Genomic DNA, 20,912 nt, shown 5'->3' with positions numbered 1-20,912 from the left:
TGTGCTGGAGGACAGCTTTACTGGACTTAATGTGCTTCCCATCAGTTCAGACTATTGAAGAGATTTATGTGCTTTGGATTAAATTTATATGTATATATATTTGGTTAGCATTTATACAGAAACCTTTAGGTTAACTCTGTATTAAGAAATTAAACAATACAAGGAAATGTTTATGGGTACTACCATTGGATATTGTTAGATTGACAGAGTGGCCCTATGAATTGTTTGGGAGAACATGCAGGAGTTGGCACATCTCAGGGACCATTTCCAAGGGTAGTTTGAGTTCAGCCACCCAGTTTTATGGAAGAAAGAAGATTAATGGGGTGGAAAAAGACTCTGCTGTGCTAGCAGGCCTCTGGGCTGGAAAATACTCTTAAACACCCCAGATAAGGCTTTTGTAGAAGACAGAATTTACACTCAGAATTGTGATTCTGAAGAGCGTTGCCTGTATTCTGCCTAATCCTTGCTCTACCTAATCTCCTTCAGTGTTTTCTTAGTATTGACTCACACTTTCCCAACCCTTAGATTTGTATCTTTGCATATATTAAGAATCATTGCAATATGATAAGGCTTATCACAAATTTGGGATGTTCAGTTCTTATTTGTTGCATATTTTTCCTAAATGGGCTTTATGCCTTGGTAAAGATATGACAAAGTACATTGCCTTCAGTCATACTTAACTCTGGGCACAAACCACATTTCATCCCATGCTTCCCCTACTCACTCATTCATCATTTCCTCAAAAAGAACATAAAAAGGAAGAAAATGACTTGAATATTTAGGTTTTGCCTTCTTTTTTCTTTCCTGTGGGAGCAACAGAGCCTATAGGTTACCCGCACAACTTAGAAAGTTATTGCAATATTCTAATGAAGTTCACAATTTTATCTTATTCATCACAGCAACATTCCTCTCTTATTGCCTCACTCAGATTAGAACTGAGAAATGAAAATCCTTAAGCAAGTTGAACGTGTAGGACAATGTCTGAAGGCAGTTGTGGTTGCTGTTTCCTTTAGTGCAGTGGCCCCATTTGCCTTCACGTGGATGGAAACTGCCTGAAGTCAGCATGCTGGACATGCAGCGGCCTAGAGGTTGCTGGTCAGAAGTACTGTGGAGAAAACACCCTTCTTTAGGTGGCTTTTAGTTAATGCATTTGCTGATTCAGGCTTAATTTGTCATACTTCACTCTCCCTGTGCACTGTGTATGGATTCTTGATATCCCCAGTTTCTCCCTTCCTTCTCCAGGATACCAACACTAAAGCTCTGAGGCCCCCAAATCCTGGTGAAAGAATTCTTGCAAGTGGTCCATGACCCACAGAAGTTAGTGTTTGTGCTTAACCACAAATGTTCCTCATTTCCTCAGATCTGTTGTTTTTTCCTCTATGAACATACTAAGCTATTTCATGGGAATTTTATTATTTACTGGTTTTTATTCCCTTTCTTCATTTGGGTTTTACGCCTACTCAAGTGCACTGAAGCAGTCAGATGCCACTGGAATGGTACATGTACCTAAGATAAATGAAGTCCCATTTGTTTCTTCAATTTCTATTAGAAAATGCAATATAACTTCCATATTGCTGAATATAATATTGCACAGAATGCTAGCCAGTGTCAGATGTGGGCTTTCTTTAATCAGATTCTGCACGGTTTATTAAATTGTTAAAGGTCATATGCTCAAGTGGATAAAAAGGCAGTTGGTATTTTGTAAGTAATTATTGTCACATCCTGTAATTGCAAGTGATATAGGGAATGGTTAAAGTAAATGTTTGCATTACCTGTTGACCATGATAAAATACGGCTAAAAGGAACATTGCCATCAGTAGTAAAGATGCCTCCTTTGTACCCAGGAAGTCTGTGCTGGAAAAAAAAAAAAAATCCAAAGGAAAATACAGTTACCAATTTGTCAGTGTTGTAATTGTTCTTAAGTTTCATTTCATAATGTAGCCTGGTACTTTCTGTTGTTCTTTAAAAAATCCCCTTTGTTTGAAAAATTAACTTGGCTATAATTAGTTCAAGAGAACAGGAGTGCAATTGGAGTGCTCACTGTTTGGAGACAAATGTATGAAATAAATAAACTGTAGCCTGCAATTGGTACAGAGAAAGCTGATGATCTTTCTCTTTCAAATGTGATATACAAGCTGGGTGTCAGTCAGGCTCTTTCCTGGGAGCCTGGTAAACAGCTGTGACCACCACAGCCCCTGTGGAGTGCAGGAGGTGGAGGCTGGATGGGGAAAGGTTGACGCTGGAGCTGGGAAAGGGAAATTTCCAGACCGTGAAAATAAAAGCCCAGTGAATGGGTTTCGAGATAAAAGATAAACCAACCCCAAGGCAGGTGCTGACAGCTAAGTATCCCCCTATTGTGGGAAAGGTTTATAGAACATGACAGGTGAGTTAAGGAAGGTGTGGATCAGAGTGGAATAACAAAAATAGCCAACAGTAATTAGGACTGATTTTACTGAGCCACAAAAAGGAGTGCAGAGAAGAAATGCTTGCCCAACACAGGGGGAGTAGAGGAAACCCTTGCAGGCAGTAGGAAATCAAAGAAGATGAGCCAAGAAGGTACTGGCTGTATGAAATCTCTGAGATGCTATGTGCAGAACATGAAGCAAGCGTGATAAAATAAGGTGAAAGGGATCCAGAACAGTTAAAAGGGGTTTCAAATTTGAGGGAAAATTACAACTATGTGGAAAGATGAAAAAACTGAAGAAAGTGACTATCTATAGTATTAGAGATTTTTTAAAAGGCTTGTTTCCTAGGGGAAAAGACATAAATGAAGTTGTTGGGGAGCTGGTAGGGCCAATCTTATAGTAAAAGAAAAGCAAGAAAGAACTAAATCTGTAGGCGAATCAAACACGGATACTTGGCAATTATCTTTTTGAAGGGAGATGAAGAAATATGAGGAGATGGTTAAGAGGTCCTTAAAGCCTGAAGCTGTGAAAAAAAGTTAATAAAGGAGTAAACAAGGAGAGGAAGTTGGAAGAGACTTTGGGACACTCTTCTGCCTGCCTTGAGATCTAAGAATAAAGCAAAGTCCTGACCCTGAATCCACTTTCTGTAGTAATTTAAAAATAAGATCAGATGATACTTGTCAGAGGAGGACTCTGATGACAGAGAAGTTAGAAAGAGCAGAGCCTGATGGAGACTAAATCAAAAGGAAACTTTTGTGTGAGACAGCTAACTGAACTGACTTTGTGGGCCTAATACAGAATTTACTGTGAGGAAATGTGCCCCTAATGGGATGAGTCATCAGTATAGAGCAAAAGACAGGCAGGAAGCATCTTTGCCATCTGCAAATATTTTGGAATTCAAATGTTTCCCATGTTGATGTTGTCTGAAGTACAACCTCCCTAAGATTTCATTCCAGAAAGACCCTTTGTACAGTGGCTAAAGGCAACAGCCTCAAAGATCTTGTAATGCATCTGTTACTGCACTTTCTGGTAATGTAGCTATAGCCACAAATATATGAGCTAGATGGGCTTCACAGGGAATTGCAAAACCTTTTAATCAACTAGTTGGTATAACTAAGAAAACAAATAAGTGTTCCTGATGTCAGAGCTGAAGTTTGGACCCTTGTCCTGAGTGTGGAGCATCTCGGCTCAGTTCCCTATGTCCTGGGCTGTTGGCTGCTCTAGAAGATATTCCTGGCTCTTTCTTACCCTTCTGTGATGAAAGTCACTAGATAGTTTCATTGACACAGGGAATAGAAACTACTCGAAGTTCTCTAAGATTTTCATACAAGGGACAACCTTTCTTTACCATGCTTGATTAGTGACAAAAATTAAAGAATGATAATAATTTCTACATCCAGGTACTTAGCCAAAGTATTGCTTACTGCCATTTGTCATATTTGCTGGGGTCTGCTGTGAATATGCTCTGTCATATCATTAGTCTATAAGTGGACAACTAGCATTAGAAAAAGGAATTGAATCCCAAATCTTTAGTACCTTGGTACCATAGGAAGCTAGCAAGGAAAGATATGCATGCAGAGCCTTACTATGCATAAAGAGATGGCTGTTATGAGAACTAATTGTACCGCAGATCCATGCTTTGCTGTCATTCTGAGGATCTTCATCTGGAAGGCACTTACAAGCACAAGCAACTGCAATACTAAATTGGTCAAGTATCAAAGGCTGAAGAAGTGTTTTTCTGAATGAGCTAAATCGCTGCTGCTGTAGATTCAGTTACTGCTATACTTAGCGCACCTCTAACTCTGAAAATTAGTGTGGCTCTTCTGTCCTCCTCTTCACCTCCTCTCACTGGGAAGAAAGCCTGGGAGGAGGAGTCTGTCCTTCAAATGTACTCCTTCAAAATGGGATCATGCCTGTATTCCTTATATCTTTTACAACTGCACATCATAGTTTGGATTTTATTCAGTTAAACACCTGCCCCTGAAAAATCAATTCACTCTGGTTTTCTTAAATTGAGGTGGGAGTTTCAATCAGTATCTCTGGAGTTTTCAGGAACAGAAGCAACCAATGTATATGCACTGTAATGCATACTTTTAGCAACATGGGTAGGCTATGGGAGACAAAAAAGACAAACCCTGCTCAATATTTAACTGTCCTCATGGAATGAACATCTTAATAAAAAGGCCTGAGAAAGAATCACATTATAAACCTTTTTGGATTAGTCATTGCCTCTTGCAACCATCACTCCATACTTAACTATGGTGTTATCCAACACATGTATGCTCTGGCAAGACTTGACGCATTACCTTATTAAAAAGCATTTCCTAAAAGGGGGCTGTGAACACTTACTCTCCATTGTGGTTAAAGTTGTCGTATTGCAGAAAAAGGGAAGCATAAATGGTCTCAGTCAGCAGAGAATAGATCGCAATCATGATGAGAAGTACTGCCAGCTTCAGGACAGAGTTGAGACGAAGAAAGACTGCACACGTCACCATTGCCAGCACACCAGTGAAGACAAAATACTGAATAGAAAACAGCACTGGTTACTTTCAGTGATCAGTGACTACATACTAACTCCAAAAATATCTACCTAAATGATCAAGTGATCAGAAGCATAAACCAAGTTGCTCTGGATTTCAGTGCTCAGCTAAGTCTTCTTAGGGCACAGGCACTTTGAAAAGAAAGCTTTTGCTAAAATAGAATGTGAAATCATAAATTCTCTGCTTTGAATGGCACCTCCGTGTTAGCAGAAATCCTCATTTGTGGCTTCATGGCATTTCTGTTGTATTAGAAGGGAAAGGGCATCCTGTATAATTAAAAGAGGAAAGGGATAGACACTACATGTACTAGTTTGCTAACGCAAAGTTAACTGAGAGAAAATAATTTATATTCCTTTGGATTCTGAACTTCCACAAGACCCACATTAATCAGGATGGGAGTATTCCTGCTTTAGTCCTTTTCCCATGCTACTTGAAGAGAGGATAAAGCCATAGCAGTTCGTTGTTTGGGAGTTTGTTTGTTTGGTTGGTTGGTTGGTTTGTTTTTTAATATTGCAGGTCTAGCTTAGTTAAATTATTCTCTTAAAATGTGATGCCTGGAAATTTTATTCATATCTAATTTTCCAATCTCTTCATTGTTTCATTTTTCTCAATGATTAGTCATCTGTCAAATGCAATCCATGCAGCTGATACTGGATATAGAGAGACAATCATGGCCATGAGCTGTTCAGATTTAAAATAGCAACATCAACACCACAGTCCAAATGTAGTTTAAATTGACTTCTATCATACAGCTTTAGGAGAGAGAAAATTTATTTCTCTGAGTACAGCTTTTCTTTAATGCAGTTCCTCTGTAGGAAAGTCTGCATCCCTGAAATCTGCAGCATGCTGCTGGCAGTATCATGACACTACCATATGACTTTCTAAGGAACATACTTCTTTTATCTACACATGACCAACACAATGATTTTGTTGCCTGCTTGCTCACCATAAAGAAGATTATTTTTTTTTGCTCCAAATGCAAATTTAAAATAACTACAGCAGAGTGACTGCTGGTTTTGCTATTTGAGAAGTATTAGTCTCCATTAGCTTTATATGAATTAAGAAGTGTGTTTTATTGCACTGGCTTTGCTGAATGATTGCTGGATGTGTTTCCAGCATAAAGGTTCTGTAAGAAGTTCAAAGGTTAAAAATTGGTTGTAATGTCCCATTAGACCATAAGATTGATTCCTTCTGTAACCAGCCTCTGCTTTTTCTATCAGCATATGGACAGATGAAAAAATTCAGTTTCACGGAGTTGTGGAGGCACCTGACTCCACTACCAGGTCGTTGATCCCAGGTAGTGGTTGCTATGTAACCTTTGTGGATCCGTGCCTCAGATTCAAAAATACCCTCACAAATACCTCAGGACAGGAACAGATGTCCGTAAAAGATGCAGATGAATTGAATGTCTGGTTCTTCAAGGCTACCGGTTTGTCAAAATCACACCATAGCTGTGAAGAAAGAAAACAAAATCACGTCTATATTGTGCACTGGTGACTACGTGCTTGTGTGGCTGGCTGACCAGGTTCAGGGAGGGAACTGGCTGGCCTCCCGTTCTCCATGGCAGCTCCCCAACTGGCTCCAAGGACTAAATGAACAGTAAGAAGACATACTGTAGAGATGAAATGGAAAGAGGGGAGCTATTCATGCTACAGACATTCAGCATCTGAGTAGCCTTGTCATGCTGTCTTGTTGCTAAAGGGGAAAAATGAACTCCTCTGAGACTTTCAGAGGACTGATACTGGACTCTCAAGGATTACCCTCTCAAAATGTTTATTCTTTGCTGTGAACTATAGGGAAAACTATTAAACTGAGAACATAACATCAGACTGCACTTGTTTGCAGGCAGTTTTTTTCTGCTGCGTTGCTATGGACAGTGCTATCATTCTAGATGTGGGATGTGGCATTATGCAGAACTGACTTGGGCCAAAAGAGAATATGGTCCCAGAATGGCAACTGTGATGCCTGGAATGGAAGGGAATGAAAATTCATTTATGATACAATGGTTTTGAGAATGTAATACTGCCTTTTGCTGTTATGACCTGCATTAATTTTGATGGTATTTCAAACCAGGTATATTAAATATAAAAAAAGAGTAGTGTTGAATTGCAATACATCATGGTCTTAAAACACAGGAAAATAATTATTAATGGCTTCATATTTTGACAGTTAAAACAGATAGAGTCTCCTGTTACGTATATTAATCCACTCTGGATATTTATACTATGTCGTTTCATCAGCCCAGTATGTGCAAGCTAGTTCCCCTGTCTTTCTCTCCAACACAGTTAGAGAATTTGTTTAATGAAGCCCTATGTCTTATAATTAAATTCTAATGAATTTTGAACTTGGAAGTCTCTTGTTTATTGTTTCAGCTATTCAGTCATGTCTGTAACGCAGCAATATTATCTAGGTTGTGCAGTCCTCTGTGATAACAGAGAAATGGTACCTCCTGAAAGTTTGTGAGGTGTACAGCACACCTCTGCAGGGCAAAGTGCCATGAGAACCTCTCCGAGCATCTTTTTTAAAAGACCTTCAGTATCAGAAACTTTTTTCTAATTTTGTAACAATGAGAATGCACTTGATGTAATGAACCACAAGACTCATTTGCCCCCCTGGTGAAGCCAAAGACTTGTAGCTTTTGTTAGAAAGCATCTGAGGCTTAGTCCCCTCCAGCTGGGTGCATTTGAACTCAGTGGACACATACAGCTGCAAGGCTGAGCTCCATTACTTGTTCTTAAATGCATGCATGTCCCTCCTGAGCAAACTGTTATTATGGCAGAATTTTGACATATAAAATAATGACGTTATATGAATGTTGTGATTTCCTGTAGAGGTCAGGACTTGGTGACTCAAGTCATTGATGTTCTAAATATATGACAAAAAATATAACTGTTTACTGCTTTATAGAAACCCACTGGTATGACAGTAAAAAGAATTATATTTCTTTTGACCGTTTTTGGATTAGCCATCCCACAAGATTAGAGTAGACACAATATTACAAAACAATCCACAACAAGTCAGGGGAAAATCTCATTGTTGTTGTATCCATAGCAAATTGGGTATGGGTAGCCTGTTAGAGATATCTTGTTTCAAGAGCAAGATTAATTCTACCAAAATCTTTCCTGACAGATATTTGTCATACATGATTCAAAACCCTCTAAATTATGCAACATTCCTTAGTGATCTATCCTATAACATACCACGGTCCATATCTTCAGAAAGTTTTCAGCCCTATTGAACTGATAAAAATGATAAAATTGAAATGATAAAAATCATTTACCCTATTCATATTTCCTCTGTAAGAAAAGCTATCAGTGGCTACATTCTTCTTTCTCCAAGTAATTCTCCTATCAGTGACTGCATAGTATCACTACAAAAACCAGACAGATGCTGAGTACTTGCACATTGGCAACCTAAATCAAATCATGGAAGAGCAGCAATAGAATGTAATAAATATCTTACATCTGTTAGCAAAAGACAAGGCAAACCCTTGAAGTATCAGAGTTCAGCATACTTATTACAATGATATAATCATGATTGCTATTAATTATTACAGGGCGATTATTGTTGCTGTTGTTATTACTGATAGTTGTTAACAGTTGCTATTGTTATTACTGTCACTAAATGGTTTCCTGGTCTCATTATAGAAGGGGATAAATATTTGCAATGAACAAAGTTCATATGAAAAAGCACTGCTACATCCATAGCCAAAAAGTGCCCTACAAGAGGAAAGAGTGATGGCAATGTTACTTTTAATCTATCGGTGACATATTTACCTTCCTCTTGGCTCAGGCTTCAACACCTGCCAGGTTGTCTGATGTGATAATCTGCCTAATTCATGCAAACCTCTCTCATATTTCTGAATACATCAGGATAATCAGAGCTCTATTGTATTTGCATACAAGACCCCCCCTCTTTCACCCTGTGACATTGCATAGAGCCAGCCCCACAGTATTCAATCAGCAATATTTTAATTTAACCACAGCTGTGAAGCAAAGCCTGGTACATGCCTTTCCTCACAGATACACTGATAAACTTTGCTTTAGATTTGTCACACTTTAGAGTCTTAGTGGAGATGTGTAAGTTAGGAGCCGAATCAGACTAAACTCAACTCCCTGTGTGGGCAGTGGAAGAGAAAAATATCTTTATTGGGTCCAGTATGATCGAACCACATCTTTGGGGATGCCTGTTTTTCTGCACTGACTGTAAAGAAAGTTGAGAGTGACTGTGCCCATGGTTTAGTACTTCAGCTAAGGTGAATCTGGGCCAAAAGGGTTTGTCAAACCTCAAAATGAGCAAGACAAGATATGTTTAGAATTTACACTTTTAAAGTTGTTTTTACATGCTGTGGTTACTGGTTCAGCTTAACCTGCTCTGTCCTTTGAAGGTTTTTTCTGGGTTCCTTGACACTTCTAATCTTTTTTAGCAATATAATGAATGGGAGAACCGTGAGATGAGGACTTAATATCTTTAAGCGTTACTTGGATTGACAGTCTGTAAGAAAGTATATCAGCATGTCAGAAAATCACAAATGGTTCTTAAAGCGTAGATATATTGAACAGAAAGTAGTGAAAGGGTTTTAAAAATAGATGATAGTCATGAGGGAGAAATAATTAGATATTTCAGAAATACACGGTTTAAGCAACAAATTGAAGTCCTAAAGCTGTGGCACTTTGCCTTTTTTTATATTGAAATCATAGCTGGCTTATAAACACATTAGTTACCAAGTCCTGTAGCAAGCTTAATAATTCATAAATCATCTTTTCCTATATAATATTCCCTGGTTCCCTGCAAGCTTACAATATTGATGATGGCTCCAAGAAAATTAATCAGAATAGATGCAAATATAATGACATTCCTGGCCAGGTAGGTCTCATTAATCCAGCAGCAAGTTTTCCGGAGCGTTAAGGGTAAACATTTGTAATCCTCTGCCGTAGTGATTAGCACAAGAGCGGAGTGCAGCATAATCAGAATAGAAAATTGAATGACCATTGGTATCACCCTGGGAAGGAAAAGAAAAAAAAAAGAGAACCCAGAGTTAAACCTTAACACAATACCACTGCTAATAAAAATAAATGGTTAAAGTTAAGACTAGGAAAAATCAGTTGTCATAAATCTGAGAGAATCTAGGAAAAAACCCCAGAGAAAGCAAGGATTTGTTCATGTTCCATCGATCTGCCATAGCTTCACATGGTTTCTTGCTGAGAAACGGCTGTTAAAGCCAAGCAGCCAGGGAAATCATTGCCAGTGCCTCTGCTGATATAGGTCTGAGTGGCAGGAATGTCCTTTCTTTTGGGACTCAGTTGTCCTGTAAGTTCCTTTCAGAGAAAATCTACTCAGCTTGTAGGAGCCTGATGCCCCTTTAGTATGAGCTTGTTCCCACTCTAGCAGACCAGTTTTGGGGCAGTTTAGCAGAGTGCTAATTTGTTTAGAGCACAATGCAGGTGGCTTAACCTCATACTATACTGAGGGTCATGGGGGCCAAAGTGAGTACAGTAATGCAGCCCGCTTTCTGGAGTGAATCTGGATATAATAATTGCAGAAAGGCAAGATTCCCCTCATTTTAGTTCTTAGTGGGTCAACTGCAGATAAGAATCCCATTGGTTTCTAAAAACAGTGAAAGAAATGATCTACTGTTTTCATGGAAGTCCTTTATAATATAAAGCATATGAAAAGGTGTTCTATTATCCAAACATGTTTAAATAGAACATGGCGTTTGGCATACCCTATAAACTTTGCTCTTGCAAATGTGATCCTTAATCAAGTACTGTTAAGTGTGTACATGGAATAGACTGTTCAATTCCTTTAAACAAACCATTGAGACCTGTAATTTATTCTAGTCCAATTTTCATGATCTTTTTCTAAATTTATTCCTTTCTCTTGCTTAAAATTGGGACCTGAAGTCAATCAAGTAACCCACATGGTTGGGAAATGCAGTAAATTGTTTTACTTCACTGAGAAGAAAGCACTCAGCCATTCACAAGTCAAGAATTTTTTTGTTCCCATTTGTGCCAGTCATTGTCTTTCTATGTCTCTTTTCCCAACGATCAAACCGACTCAAACCAGAAGTAACTAACTCCACTGCTCCTGCAAACATCTCCCATATTCCCTCTGCTTTCCCTTGCCTTTTTGTTATAAGAACGATTAAACCTGAGGCTTTGAATTAAGTAGTTAAAATTTCTAGTAACTTAGTTGTGTATGTGCCAGCATACTACAGTGATTTAATCATCATGTCTCACATTAAAAAAAAAACAAACCACCTTTGAAGTGGACTATCAGGGTGCTCCAGGGATACTTCCGCACTTTCAGGCGCATGAATGTAGGTAAGCTGTACTCGGCTCACTAAGCCTTCTGTAAACATATGTTTTGTCTTATTGAAAATATGAACTTTCATATTTTGCTACATATCACCTAACCCTCTTCTCTGTGGGCAGGGTGCAATGCTATTTGTATACTTGTGCCCTACAGCAAGACAAATTTAAGGATTTAAGATAGGAATAGAAGTGAAAATATCGACGTATCTTTTCTTTCCTTGTTTTTCAGTAGTTCAGCCAGATCAGCTCCCTGAATCTGAATGGACTGTATCCCTACCTACCTGAAATTCTCCTCAATTTCAGACTATCCAGATTTGGTGTTAGGAAAGCAAATCCTAAATTTATACAAATCTGAATTCAAATCTTTGGTTTGAGCCCATTAAATTCACTAAACCTTTTGCTCTAGAAAGCTTCACCATAAGCTAATAGGTATATAGGCAGTCAGAAGAGGAAACTACACTGAGATAACGACAGGCGAGGATACACGGACATAGGAGGACGAGCCTGAGAAACAGTCTGTGCTGGAACTGGCATTTCTTAGCTCTGCCGTATTTGCAGCTGATGGATGGAGTCCAAAATATTTGCACCAGGGGATCACCAAAGATGCACTGGGCAGTTTTTGTGAAAACTTTTGAGTATGTCTTCCTCACAGTACTGATGTTTGTAGAAAATATCTTGAGAAAACAGGATAAAATAAAATGTTTATGTTCACAGGGAAATGTTCTTTTGGAAAAGAGTAGGCAGAAGTCAGATTATACATGCGGAAATGTTGGTCATGTTGAGGGAAAAGACATAAATAACATGAGGTACAGGTGTCAAAGTGAAAGAGATTTAAGTGCAGAACTGTACTCCTGTATGCTTTAGCCTTCTTAATTTAAAATATTACCTTTTACCAGAATGTTTTGATTTTTAATGCTCTAATTCAGCTGTCATGATAAAGATTCATACATATTAAATCTGATGTCGTTTTACAAACAATATTTGCATAAATATTATTCCTTTCTGATCATCCAAACAGACTTGCTGGGACAATGACTCCTTGAATGTATCAGGACAGAATAATATGCAATTTACTTCAAAGTTTCTTCTCTATAATCTACTAATATTAATCAAGCTAACACAGAAGTATGATCAAGGCATAAGTTTTTGAAAACAGCATGCACGCCTCAGAATAATTTATAGTAATGCACCTGTGGCTTATACTTGCAGCTCCTGCTCTCAGAACCTCAAAATTATATGACTTGCAGTACAGGAGTCCAGAAAAGAAAATGGGTTAAACAGATGACAAACAGAAAGCAAGACTGTAGTTCACAGAGATTTTTTTTCTTTTGGAATGTATCTGAGGATATATATTTGTAAGATGTATATGCATAAGATGTCTTTGGGTAGTACCAAATTATATTAGAAATACAATGTGGAAAATATCAAACTGGAAGTTCTGTTCCCTAATGAACTGGAATAAGATGAATTACACATTAGCTTCCCTTGAGAGCTTCCATGTGGTAATATTAGCTTTGACGCTCTTCTGATAATGTACCATAGCTATGAAATGTTATCTCACACTTGGGTCAACATTTCACTCAATTTGTCAGAGTTTTGTGTGTGAGTTGAATACAGGACACACTTTTTTCACCAAAAAGTCCCATCCTTTCCAGCAAGCTCACCCACAAGTAAAGCTTGCTTTTGAAAGAAGTAACAATGCAGCCAGGAAAAACAAACTGTATTATGAAGGGAAGAGCAAATAATGAAGAAACAAAGATTGGAGCAGGAGCCGCAGATCTCATCCTGTGCAGCTGAAGGCTTTGTGGGAAGTCTCAGGACTTGCTGCAAGTCCCACAGCTACCAAGTAGAGACACAATGCAACAATGTCTTGAGAGCAGCTTGTGTTTGTGAAAATATACAGAAATCCAAGGGAAACACTGTCAATAAAGCCAGGGAGAAGCTGGACAAGATGTTCATTGAGAACTAGTCAAGGGAGTCAAGAAGGCTCATCAAGAGACCTGTGTAGTTTAGGATACAAATTATCTCACTGCACAGCAATGTCTTAGATTTATTCAGATCGGATGCCCCTGGAGATCTTCTGACTGACCTGTTCTTCAGTGGCTATACTTTGAACCCGTTATAGACACTGATACATAGTTAGGTGAGATTTTCCTTCAGTTTACCAGACTACAACAGCATTCTGTAATAGCTTTCTTGCTTTCCAAAGCCAAATGACTTGAGTCCCTCTTTGGATCTGATAGTTTCTATCTAGATCTCAGATATCTATAGAGAGTTTATATATGCAGATACAGCCTACCAATACTGTAGACCTAGCCTGACCCAGCTCTAAATGAAACCAAATTAAGGCTTTCAAAAAGATTAGGGTCATGCCTTAAGAGGTCAGACCTGAGAACACTAAACATGAGTTCTTACTTTGGACTGCCAAACTCCACATGTAAGACCCAGTGCTATTGAATTAAGGTACTATAATAGGAGCATCTAGGGACTTAAGACTGGGATATCAATCCAAAATGCTGCACAATGTGCTTAGGTGCCTGAGAAACCACAGCTTTGTATTTGTTCATAATAAATACATAGGCAACACAATTCTTCTGCTGTAGGCATTTGGTTGAACATTGATGTGTTCAACAGTTGAGATAAAGCCAAAACTGAAGTCTGCACACCTATGACCTCCTAGAGGTTAAATCCAGTATCTGTACTAAGCTCATGTTGGCAGCATGATGCTAGGATCAAGTAAGCAGACAACAAAGCCAAGGTTAGAGGAATAAGAACAAATAGCCATAATAATTTTCTGTCCATAAACTTCTCCCAGAACTAGGACACCTGGGTTGGTTCCCCTCTTCATTCAAGAAGAGATTTAAAACCAAATGCTTTTCTTTCTAGTGTTTCCCTTACTGTCAAGATCTGGTGATGTTTGAAATGGAGCTTTTGCCTTCCCTCTTCCTTGTGTACAGTCGCAAATCAAGAGTTGAGCCAGAAGGAAAACTCATAAAAAACAGAAGATGCAGATGTTTAAATGAACAACAAGTTCATTTGAGTTTTCTCGCCTCACAAGAATAACCCAGTGAAAACCTGACAGAAATAACAGTAGTTCAGCAGGCGACTCTAGTATGATCTACTGCCCACGTAAGCATATAGAAAGTTCATTGCAGGAAATGAATCAAACTCCCAGGCCTCTCAGTTGGAGAAGATGAATCACTGCAAGGTTGTCAATGTAATGTAATGGCTTCATAGAGGGTAATTACAGCAGAAATATGGCATTAATTTATGTCACTTAGAGTAATTTCCTCAGCTCAATAGTTCAAAGAATGAAAACTATTGCAAAGACTTTTAAACTCAGTGATGTGCCTGCACTGTCAGGGAAAAGTATGAATGGATCAAATATTTATCCTGCGGGAGACAGATATAAACTGAGATAAAATTCTGAAACTTCCATACACAGTAGAAGCAGCAACAGAAAGAGAATTCCTTTCTTTAACACACAGACTAAGGCAACCTATCTGAGAAACTCCCTGAAGGTCCTTAGTAAGGTATGTTTTGTGATGATTTAAATAGTTTTCTTTCACCTGAGTTCCAGAAATCCCCAAAAGGCTCAGCTCAGAAAAATATTCAGACATGTACTTAAGCAAATACATAATTCCATACTTGTTCAACAGAGCTCTGAAGAATTTATTGAAAGACGCTCAAACTGACTTGTCAGAAAATGGGTGAGTTACCATAAGGACTGTGAATTACAGTTTGTTAGTTGTTACACAAAAATTATGTGCATGCTTTTCCACTGTGGTAGTTTACTTCTCTGATACCTGCCTGAGGTTATAGGACATGAGCATGCACTTATCTCCAAGACTTTCTGAATCCAAATCCTACCTAACTTTGTGTTGGATTGTTCATGTGCTCATACCTCGGATTGTTTTTAGAACTGGAACTAAGGAAATTTGAAATTCCAGATTAATTCCTCGTTCAATATGCTTAAGCATATTGAAACCTTCTCACTTAAAACCCCTCATCCTGTTATTTCAGGGTTAGTCATCTGTTGACCTCCTCTCATTTAACAGGCATGCTTTTTTAAGACTGAAACACATGTTTTGAAGCAGAGTTTCAGAACCTGAAAAACAAAGACCAAAATTTGCCTTCTTAAATCTTGACAGTGATCTTCAGCTCCTGACAGGACATAACAACTGCCATAAGGTACCCATGTGGCTCCAAATTTTCTCTTACAAAAGGGGTAGTGGTATATATCCTTTCCTTAAATATCTCCCCAGGTTCCAGCAATGAACCTTTAAGGGTGTTCTTGAGACCAAGGCTTCACACTTCTGTTTAAAATCCTCTGCTGATTTTATCTTGTCAGAATTTATCTACTCCTTACTTGAATCTATTTATATTTACAACCTCTTTAACATTCAGTGACAAAATGATCTACAAAGGATTTCTGAAATGCAGGGGAAAATGCAAGACTGCTGTGCCAGATAGGAAAACAGGAAGGGAGATGGCTGCAGGCAGTGTGGTTACATGACTCTTTCTCCTTAATTCCAATGGCAGTAGACACCCTCATGAGAATTAACAGAAATGAATCTGTGCAGATAGAAAAAAGTCATTTTTTTTCCTGTTATAGCAGTGATTGATATAGCAGCAGAAATCTTTTTAGACAACAGGTTCTATTAGGAAGAGCCATAAATCTTCTTGTACATACTGAGAAAAAAATAAAAATAACAGCTGCCAGTATATAATCCCAAAGTGTATTGGGAGAAGAACTTTAAAAAAGCAAACAAACTTACTGGTATTAAAGCAATACAGCACGTAAAGAACACCAGAAGGTCAGGTACTACTCTGGGTACTTTCCCAGCTGAGAACTACAAAATCCATGGGACACCACAGCTGCACAGGGCAGTTGCCTGCCTGCATCTAACCACCATTTTGGTATTATTAGACATAAGCATGGTGAATCAGGTCTTCCAGAAATGATCCAAGAAATACTGCTGCATTACTGTAACATAATGAATGTCTTATTATTTATATATATATATATATATGTATTTTGAAGGTCATTCTACAGGCAGCCATAAGGTAAGGTTCCCCTGAGTGTTAGAAACCGCATGAGAATTATGTTCATATGGGCGTTTCCACTTTAGCACTTGCTCTGCCAAACGCCAAGTGGGACCAGAGGCGTGTTTTAGAGGCAGTCATGTCCTGCTGGCTCTGGTATGATGCTAAAAACATGACCTTAGATCTTGCAAACACTCTTGTGTTCTCACTATTAGTAGACAAAAATGCTAATTGATGGGTTTGATTGTGTGAAACACGTAGACACTGAAGTCTCAGCTACATCACCTTTTCGTGACCTTGATAGGAAGCTGTTGTTGAGAAAAGATCTACCACATCACCTCCTTGCTTCTTCTTTAATGGCACAAGATTGCTTTCCCCAGCTTGGTAAAACTTATCATCAGCAACAAAACACAACAGTACGATTTTCTTATGTAGCATGTAAGAACCAAAACAAAAACAATCACTGATTCCCAAGGTGGTTACCAGTCACGTAGCGAAGAGGCACTGTTACAAGTCTGGATCATGTTTTACTTCAACACTGTAAGCAACAGGCTGTATCATTTCAAACTTTTGTAACCCAAAGTTCCCACTTAACTCAGTGGGGCTTCTGCTTAAAAACATAACAACATAATGTCAGTAGGTGCTGCCACCTCACATGAAACATGTAGCTGCAGATAATGTGATACAAAAGTAGTTAATATTAGGGGAAAAAATGAAAAAATAATTCTGAACACTTTTGGAGACCAAGAAGAATTTTTTTGGTTCATTCCATGTCAATCCTAGATATGTTATCCTCCTGTTTCCCTAAGAGCACCTTCAGATATATAGAGATATATTTCTGTATTTACCTGGAAGAAGGAAGTAAGCTTTGGATAGCGGTGATAAATACAAGAACAATAAATGCACACACCAAGTTTGATTTGAATACTTCATCCCTCATTTGGGAATACTAGAATAAAAAAACACAAAAACACACACAGAAGAGTAAATTAGCTGGTAACCCATGCAGTAGTTTCATAAAGACTGATGCATATAGGAAAATTAGCAGGAAGAGATAATAAATCAACAAACCTGTATTTGTTTTTAAATATGAAACACAACAAATAAATCATTAATAAGCTAGTAAAATACTTTATCCAAGACAGCAAAGCTCTTTAATTTGCAATACAAAATTGTTTTACTTGGTTGCTTCTTTATCAAAATTATTTGCTTTAAAAATCCTCAGTTAGATACTAGGGGCTTGCGCTGCTGAGTAGATTACTAAATACTTAATGGCTTAATAAAATACTTAAAATGCTGTGGTTTTCCTCACCTGAAGATAAACACTGAAGTCAGCTGCAACTGCATGCACGACATCATGGAGGTGTCTCCATGCTTGGCAAACTGACACCGGTCTGGTTTTCTTTTTTAGTTTTTTTTTTTTAAGAAAAGTACGTAGTTTGTGACATTCTGTGACTATTTGAGATGTGGGTCATGACCTGTGTATCCTAAGTTATCCAGAAGCTGTGCAGAAATGTGGCAATACGGCCATTCTCCAAGTAGAAAATGAATGTATTATTACATAAAAGACCATTTGAGGTGCATTATTGTTTTTATGGTTTATTGCAAAAGTATTGTTCTCCAGGACACCAAAACACTGAAAATGATGGTTCCCCTTTTATGGGAGTTACCAAGAAAAGGAGTAAGAGATACATTGGTGAATCATGGTGGATCAGTTAATGTGGAAACTTTACCCAAGTCCTCAGCTGGTATTTATCATTGCTAATTCAGTTAAACTCCAATTGTTTACAGCAAATGAAGACTGGTCCATAGACATATTTTTGTAAATCTCTTTACCCAACCGTGATGCCACTAAATTTTCTTCACGTAATAAAAAATCCCACAGATGTCTGCCCCACTAATTTTTCCTCCTTTGAACAATAACTAAATTCTATTTAATCTCTTGCCATTTTGAAGGAGCTAAGTGTTACATGTGCAGAACAAAATGAAAACAGAGTCAAAGAGATATCAGATATCAGAATCTTTCTCCAGCAATTTGGAAATAAGACAAACTGCAGTTATAAATGCCTAGAGAGCATTATAATTGAGAAAAATTAAAACCAATGAAGAAATTTATCAGGAACATATATTGAGAGAGTTTAGCTATAAACTGGATGTTATAGCTAATCTGCTCTGGAAGGAAGATCCTACCTAGACTTAGAATATGTTTCCTGTGTGGACTTTTGGTAGGGACTTCATCTCAGCTATAAACATCTGGTCAAAATAGTCTCAAGCTCCTGAAATGGGAAAAAGGCTTCTGTCTTTACTGCTCCCCTTTGTTAAGAGTAGGAGAGGGGGTTTATTTGTTGGCACCCCTCATTTTGACTATTCCTCTGCTGCGATTATGCCCTGTGTCTGTTGGCAGTATCACTTCGACATAATTTTTGATAATACTCACAGGCAACTCCATTTTGCTGCTGGAAGCAGTCACTGACCCTGGTTTCATGTGCAAGAAAACAGAAGCACATCAGTCCACTTAAATAATGGACCAGGGTTTTTTTTGGTTGCAGCACAAAAAGAACCAAAGGGAAAAAGAAAGGTACATTCCTTAAAACATAACATGAAATCCCAACTGTTCCTTTGGGAAATTATAGCAAACTAATTGAATGAAACACAAACGTGGAATTGCCTGCTGTGTTGAGCATTATGTCAAAAGGATGAATGCTGTGGCCTAATCAGTAACGATGTTGTAATGAGAAATTGTTAACATCCCTGAGGCAGCACAAACACCAATGAAAAAAAGTAGCACTTATGTAGCTGTTTGCCCCTTAATGACTTGGAGAAGTAAATGAAGGATAGGCTAAACTTCAAGTCACTTCCATAAGTATGGGGAGGCATGTAGCCAGCTAGAGCCACGCAGAGTGGTAAGAAGAACCATGATGCCACCTATTCTGCAATGAAGCCTTAGCTGCGCCGTCCCACAGACCTATCTGCACTGGTGTGACTTGCTCATGGTGCAGCAAAGGCTCACCCTACTTCTCATGGGGCTTGAGGTATTTGCCTGTGCTGTTTGGGGACGGGGACGGGAGGAACTGTTTCTGTACGGGCTAGCCCAGCCAGCTAGCTGAAACTGAGCTTGTGTAAGAAAGGCCAAGTTTCCTCTGCCAGGTAATGCTGCTGGTTCCCCAGCTCTCCACTCCTTCCCCGGGGCTCTTGGAAAGGGGCATGCTGGTAATACAACAGGCTTACATGTGCGTCTAGAGAAAGTGTTTGCATACTGTGAAGGAAGGGTTTAGGTCTTATCCTCACTGCTGCTCTTTGACTCGCATAAGACCTCATGGATGAAAAGGGAGACCATGTATTTTTCTTCTTCGCAGCAATGGTGTTTGTGCCACTGGAAAACTTCTGCAGTACAGGGGAGGGACAGGAGATGTATCAGGAAGCCCAAGACAGGAGAAGAGGTGGATGAACTCCTGAGAAGACCAAAGGGCAGACATAGATCTAGTTGTTGACCAATGACAGAAAGGAAGGTGTTAAACAGGCACAGGGTTTGCCCAGTGTTTCTTGCAGACCCTGCCACTGGAAGTTTCTGGGTTGAAGGAAAGAGGTGAAGCATAAGTCTATACAGATAGAGCATGCAGGAAGGGCAAAATTTATTTCCTACTCATTTAATTTCTATTTATTTCACTCATCACAAATTCTGAAACAGAGAAACTCAGATATTTAGGGGTAACATTTTGACCTAAGAAAGCCAGTACTGTGAAATTCAAAGCCTTTTCGATATTTTCAGTATGCTTACCTCAAAGAAAATGTGTAGACACTTCACCTCTAAGCCAAATCTGATTTATAATCCCAATACAAATATGTAGGAAGAGTTAAAATATATTTATGCAAATATTTACATTGGAAATTTTCCTTAACAAACTCCCTACCAGCATGTAAAATTCCCTGCCCTGTTACAATGCTTTATCCTGTATTTCCAAGTCACTGCTAATAAGCTAGAGCATCATGCTGATATCTTTCAAATATTGAAAATAATCTAAAGTAGTACCAGATTTTCCTTATAAGCTATTACATATTTGGAAACCCTTAGTGTATTTTCATGCTACCATTAGAAGCACTCTACTGTGATGACTCTTTTGCTCTATCTGCCTATTTGTGAAAATGACCTCTAGCAAAATTGACAGTGAATTAGTCTCTAAATGAGATATCAAGTGCTAATGAGTGAAGTACAGGTTAATAATGCTGAGTTCATTTGGCTAAAGAACCCATAAAATATACCAGGTGGGGATCCTGTACAATTCCTCTAAAATGAAGTATTACAAAGCTCATATAGAAATATACATAACTGCCTCAGTGAGAAAACCCATTTGCTAATGCAACTGCTACTACTTGCTGTGGAATCTACATGTGTTCTATCAATAAAAAGGACATCGAGCAATGAGATGAGAGGAGTGGGAAGATTTACCAATGCCTTAAACTGCTGGATACGCTAATCATTTAAACCTCTGTAAACAAGGACCCGTGCAAGATCCCCTGCTGGTTTTAGGTATGCTGATTACAGAATTATTTATTTATTTATTTAACTTTTTGAAACCTTAAAGGAAGCAAAACAGCACTTCCATTGC

General features: G+C 38.4%; 1 protein-coding gene across 2 annotated transcripts in view; it reads right to left on the bottom strand.

Moving 5' to 3' along the window:
• Positions 1-20,912, bottom strand: part of ADCY8 (adenylate cyclase 8) — a 132,243-nt gene that overhangs the window by 18,432 nt on the left and 92,899 nt on the right. For both annotated transcript variants that reach the window (XM_005439546.4, XM_027805923.2), the window contains 5 exons: positions 17,154-17,254; positions 9,746-9,947; positions 6,307-6,396; positions 4,755-4,927; positions 1,773-1,854 (listed from right to left, as the gene is read on the bottom strand). In XM_005439546.4, the coding sequence (XP_005439603.3) occupies positions 1,773-1,854; positions 4,755-4,927; positions 6,307-6,396; positions 9,746-9,947; positions 17,154-17,254 (648 nt within the window). The remainder of the gene's footprint in view (positions 1-1,772; positions 1,855-4,754; positions 4,928-6,306; positions 6,397-9,745; positions 9,948-17,153; positions 17,255-20,912) is intronic.

Source organism: Falco cherrug, chromosome 3, assembly GCF_023634085.1.
Source record: "Falco cherrug isolate bFalChe1 chromosome 3, bFalChe1.pri, whole genome shotgun sequence".
Lineage (NCBI taxonomy): Eukaryota > Metazoa > Chordata > Aves > Falconiformes > Falconidae > Falco > Falco cherrug.
Note: the sequence above shows the minus strand (reverse complement) of the source record. Positions and strands in the feature narration are given on the sequence as shown.